We start from the raw sequence: 5,000 nt of genomic DNA, 5'->3' as shown, positions 1-5,000 counted from the left end.
CTAATAGATTGCATAGACATATTCATCTAATACAACACCATTTGTGTTCTGTCTCATGAAATATTCCTGTCCCTTTAAGCCGCGAGAAACCGCTGCAAACGATTCAGAACTGTTCGAATCATTCGACTCTTTTGAACGATTGTCAACGCACTGATTCATTCTAAACATCTGATAGAAAACACACAACGTCTAAGATGAAAATTATTTTCAGGCTGGTGTATGCAAAGATTTTTCAGTATATTGGCTGGCAACCCTTATCAAAAAGTAGTATAGTTCAAGTTTAGTTACTTAAATAAAGTATATACTATAACTTTGAGTGGTTCACATAGCCGTTCGCTACTACTGCAACTAAAAGTGAAGTTATAGTCATCCTAAAGATAGTTTACTAATTAAATACTTGTAGTAGCAGTTTTATACCCTTGCATTAGAATGGTCTCAACTACTAGTTAAGTAGTTTTATATTGTATATGTGTGTGTTTTCTTTAAGTGAACGTTACGTCATACTATAAGGGCACGGATTGCTATAGGTCCTCTTTAGGAAGATCCATAATATAATCTATAATATAAGCTATTTATATCGGCATGCACCGCGGGTCTCCTCACATGGACATTTACATTTACATTTACATTTAGTCATTATGCAACGCTTTTATTTACAATTATACAACAGCGATTCATTTTTTTAGAGAGACAAACAGACAGTGTAAGTGCTTATAACACCCAGTCACAGGGAGTGTTCAAATTAGTACATGCCAGAAGGGAAGGAATAAACAAGGGGATAAGAAGAGAGACAGAGACAGTGAGAGTGAGTAGTTTTTTTTTTTTTTTTTTTTTTTTTTTTTTTTTTTTTTGTGAGGTCAGGTATTGCTGAAAGATGTGAGTTTTCAGCAGTTTCTTAAAGATTAAAGATCTTAAAGATTCTAAAAAGATTGGACGTCGCCATTTTGTTTGTACGGTAACCGTTAGAGGACAAACAGAACGCGTTTCGTTGTTCACGCGAGTACCGCACTTACACAACGACGAATAAATCATATTTTCAATAACATATCGATTTACTGAAGAATTAAGTAGATATAATTCCTTAACTTACCTTGATAAAGACAGCTTCTTTGGGTTCAAGTCTAATCTCGCCGCTGGATGGCGCTAAAATCCAGAAAACATAGTATTAAATATAGTACTACGTTCCTATTTAGGTATTGATGTGTGTTTTTCTATATACATATCTAAACACACAAAACAAAAAGAACAGAGTATTTGCTTGTAAATTAAAAAAAAAATATATATTCTAGCCTCATGCATTCTTTTTTAAAACACTTGGGTAAATTTCACAAAAAAAGTCCTGACTCTGTAACAAATAACTTCCAAATAAATAAAAATATTTTACACGTATTCCCCTAATAACAAAAGATCAACATTTACTGCAATATAATATTTTTTCAAACTCGCTGAAATTAGGGCAGGGTGCATTTATTTATCCTCCATCGCTGCTGTCTCTGTTTGTATTGTTCAGCTGAAATTAATTTCGATGGCTCTTTAAAATCTGCACGCTTATATTACTTGCAGGGCAGTGCTTGGTGAACTCTGAGAAGCAGTGAAGTCTCGCTCTCCTTTCTGCTTGATATCCAGCGTGTTTGGAAGAAGTCCTGAGCTCGACCCCCGCCTGAGGTCTTCTTTCAGGAGGACCGGGTGCAAGAACACAGTAATCAACCCCACGGTGATCCTCAGGAGGCGTCGAGAGCCGCAGAAGAACACAACTCGTGAGTCTCATCCTTCAGAAAAGAGGAAGACTTGCACTTTGAATTCCTCCTCATAAAATATACTATTGCTTTCTATATAAAAGCAGTAAAAACACACAATCTGTTGAACGCCTGCTGATGTAGAAGCTCTTACGAGGACAAGAAGAAAAAAATGTTTACTGACACGCTAATCCATAATCATCAGATCAAAAGTTAGAAGAATGAGATAAAACACAGGTATTATATCTTAGAAGTCAACATTAGTAGACAAAAAGTCATACATGAATACATGAAAAAGTCATAATTATAAGAATATATACATTTTAATTAAAAAAAATACCCCTTTATCTCACAATATTGACTTTTTATTGTCACGATTTGCAACCTTTTTCCATCATAGTTGGCTCATTCCCATCATACAGTGACTTTCTGTCTCTTTACTTACTCATATTTTCTCTAAAATAGTCACATATTTATAAGAAATTGCTTCAATTCTATACATTAGGTCTGCCTCATCACTTAAACACAGATAATAGTCATTAAAATATCATTCTGTTTTTTTACACACCTCTTTATTGATATTTGGTTTCAATTTGATTGTCCTATATAAAAAAAAATAAGCCATGAAATTATAAAAACCTCAAAATATTTAAAATGTATATATATATATATATATATATATATATATATATATATATATATATATATATATATATCTCTCTCTCTCTCTCTCTCTATACACACACACACACACACACACACACACACACACTTAAACAAACAAACAAATCCTCTGACATCTGTAGAAGGTTAGAGAGCTAAATACTGATCACTCAAAAAACTACAGCTAATCTAGCTCCAATATTTCCGCCCTGTTATGTTTATATACTGTAGAATGTGAAACTAATAGGAATTCTAATAGAACACCGGCTAGCATGTGCTACATATACTTAAACAGGTCAATATTTTGGTAGAATGCTAAAATGTTTTTAGTTGTAATATATTAATTTTGGCATTTTGCTTAATTGTGAGATTTTGTGGGCTCAGATAGTTTGGTGCTTGCGCTTCCGTCGATGATTCTAATTTCGTTTTTGGAATTGGCGGAGGACTTTTATTTTGAAAGTGGAAGTGCGTCCGCCGCGTTGTTGTGTTTCCGCGTTTCCGCGTTTCCGGTGTCGGTCACTTGATGTTTTGGCGTGTCGAGGAGAGTTTTCTGACGCTGTCGGTCTTCGAAACGAAGGTTTCAGAGCTCAGATAGATTCTCGACATCCCTCTGCTGTACGAACCTCCCAGTCCTCTCCGATATGGATCAATCGCGAGCGTTTGCGTCGATGTCGCTCTTTCTGTTGCTGTGCGTCGCGTTCAGTGATTCTGAGGCAGCAACAACAAACGCAAAAGCGGCGATAAATCCACCTACAGTTCATCCACCTGTTCACAAACGTACGTTTTACCTCCTTTTTTAAACGTGTGTCTCTATTTTGTAGCTTGAAAATACTTTAAATATGTCTAAATACATGTATGCTGTCACATTATTCTTCTTCTTATTATAGTATATGTGTATTCACATTATTAATATTTACGTATTGTAATATTTTCATAATTTATTGGATGTGTTTAATGAAACTATCACTGGTTTTGTTGTCTATTGTGTTAGTCAATGATATAAAAACAATAAAAGTGTTTTGTAAACCAGTAAAAGTCACCAATGAAAAACAGAAGTGTCTTTGAAGGGCCTTTTCATCGTTCAGTTTGTATTATTCTGCTGTTAATCCAGCATGTGATGTGATATGTTTATGGTAGCACTAAATTAAGCGTTCTGATCTGATCATCTAGACAAGTCTGTGGTCGAATCCAGCTCTTTATTTTTGGTGTTTTCTTTATTTCTCGTCCCAGCATGCAACATTATGACTTCCTGTGAGACGTGCCTCTCCAATGTCTCGGTAAGATCACATGATGCTCATTCGGTTTTTATTCGCTAGGTCATTCCTTATCGGCATTGCCATCTTCACTTTTTCAAAATTAGTGTAATATCGTAATTTAGGGACGTTTTATTTATTAAATAAGAATTTTATTTCTATCAGGCTGTCAGAAATGCTCCAATCTGATTAATCGTAACTTAATTTTTCTTAAATATATATTTTAAGCATTTATGATTTTTTTCAGAATGCATTGTTGATAATGTTAGTGAGATATTTGTCTCACTTCTTGAAGATTGTCCGCAAACAAATAACAAAAAAAATATTGAATGAATGTTTTGGAAATTAATGTCACATCCACAGATTGTAATAAATAGTAGAAATAATAATAATAAATATAACAATAATACATATTTTGTAACATCCTCAAGGATGCCATTAGCAACAACAACAACAATAATAATAATAAATATTTTGCAATATCCTGGAAGACATTATTGTTAATGATACTAATATTAATACATGTTTTCTTTTTATTTAATGAATAATAATATTAATAAAATGTTTCTATCATCCCAGAGGCTGTTACTGAAATTTATATATTAATAATAGTTATAAAAACATAATACAAAATATTTTTAACATCCCAGAGGGATGTAATTTACTTATAATAATAATAATAATAATAATAATACAAAATATGTTTGTAAAATCCCAGAGGATGTCATTTAATTTTAATAATAATAATAATAATAATAATAATAATAATACAAAATATGTTTGTATCATCCCAGAGGATGCCATTTAATTTATTAATAATAATAAAACAAAATCTGTTAGTAACATCCCAGAGGATGTCATGTACTTTAATAATAGTGATGATGATGATGATGATGATGTTGGTTGATGTTGGTTGTCTCTGTCAGTGTCTGTGGTGTCAGACGAACAGCAGCTGCACTGATTATCCCGTGTCGTACGTGATTCCTCCGGCGTCGCTGTGTAAACTGTCTCAGGCGCGCTGGGGTGTTTGCTGGGGTGAGTTCACGTTCAGGCTTTAATCACCCTGACACACACACACACACACTCACACACACTCATCAGCCCACGGAAGTAATACTTTCACTTGGGTGAAGTGAGATTCAGGCCTGGAAGTCCCCTTCAGCTTCCCCTCAGTAACACTAGAAGAGCAGTCACTTTATTAAGTCCTTTCTGTGCACATGTATGGAATACTTCCTTGTGATTGGCTATTCCTGGAATTCTTGGGTTAAATATTAATGAGTAATAACCGTCGGCAAGAACACAGTCTAACTGAGCGCTTCAGCATAAAAACAATGCATATAATGTTGCT

General features: G+C 34.0%; 1 protein-coding gene across 1 annotated transcript in view; it reads left to right on the top strand.

Annotated features, from left to right (window-relative positions):
• Positions 1-2,889: 2,889 nt before the first annotated feature.
• Positions 2,890-5,000, top strand: part of LOC122357990 (pituitary tumor-transforming gene 1 protein-interacting protein) — a 20,232-nt gene continuing 18,121 nt past the window's right edge. Inside the window, exons 1-3 of the mRNA XM_043257701.1 lie at positions 2,890-3,176; positions 3,630-3,676; positions 4,579-4,687. Coding sequence (XP_043113636.1) covers positions 3,041-3,176; positions 3,630-3,676; positions 4,579-4,687 — 292 coding nt within the window. The 5' untranslated portion in view covers positions 2,890-3,040. The remainder of the gene's footprint in view (positions 3,177-3,629; positions 3,677-4,578; positions 4,688-5,000) is intronic.

Source organism: Puntigrus tetrazona, chromosome 14 (assembly GCF_018831695.1).
Source record: "Puntigrus tetrazona isolate hp1 chromosome 14, ASM1883169v1, whole genome shotgun sequence".
Lineage (NCBI taxonomy): Eukaryota > Metazoa > Chordata > Actinopteri > Cypriniformes > Cyprinidae > Puntigrus > Puntigrus tetrazona.
The sequence above is the reverse complement of the archived record's forward strand: the minus strand, read 5'-3'. Positions and strand labels throughout refer to the sequence as shown.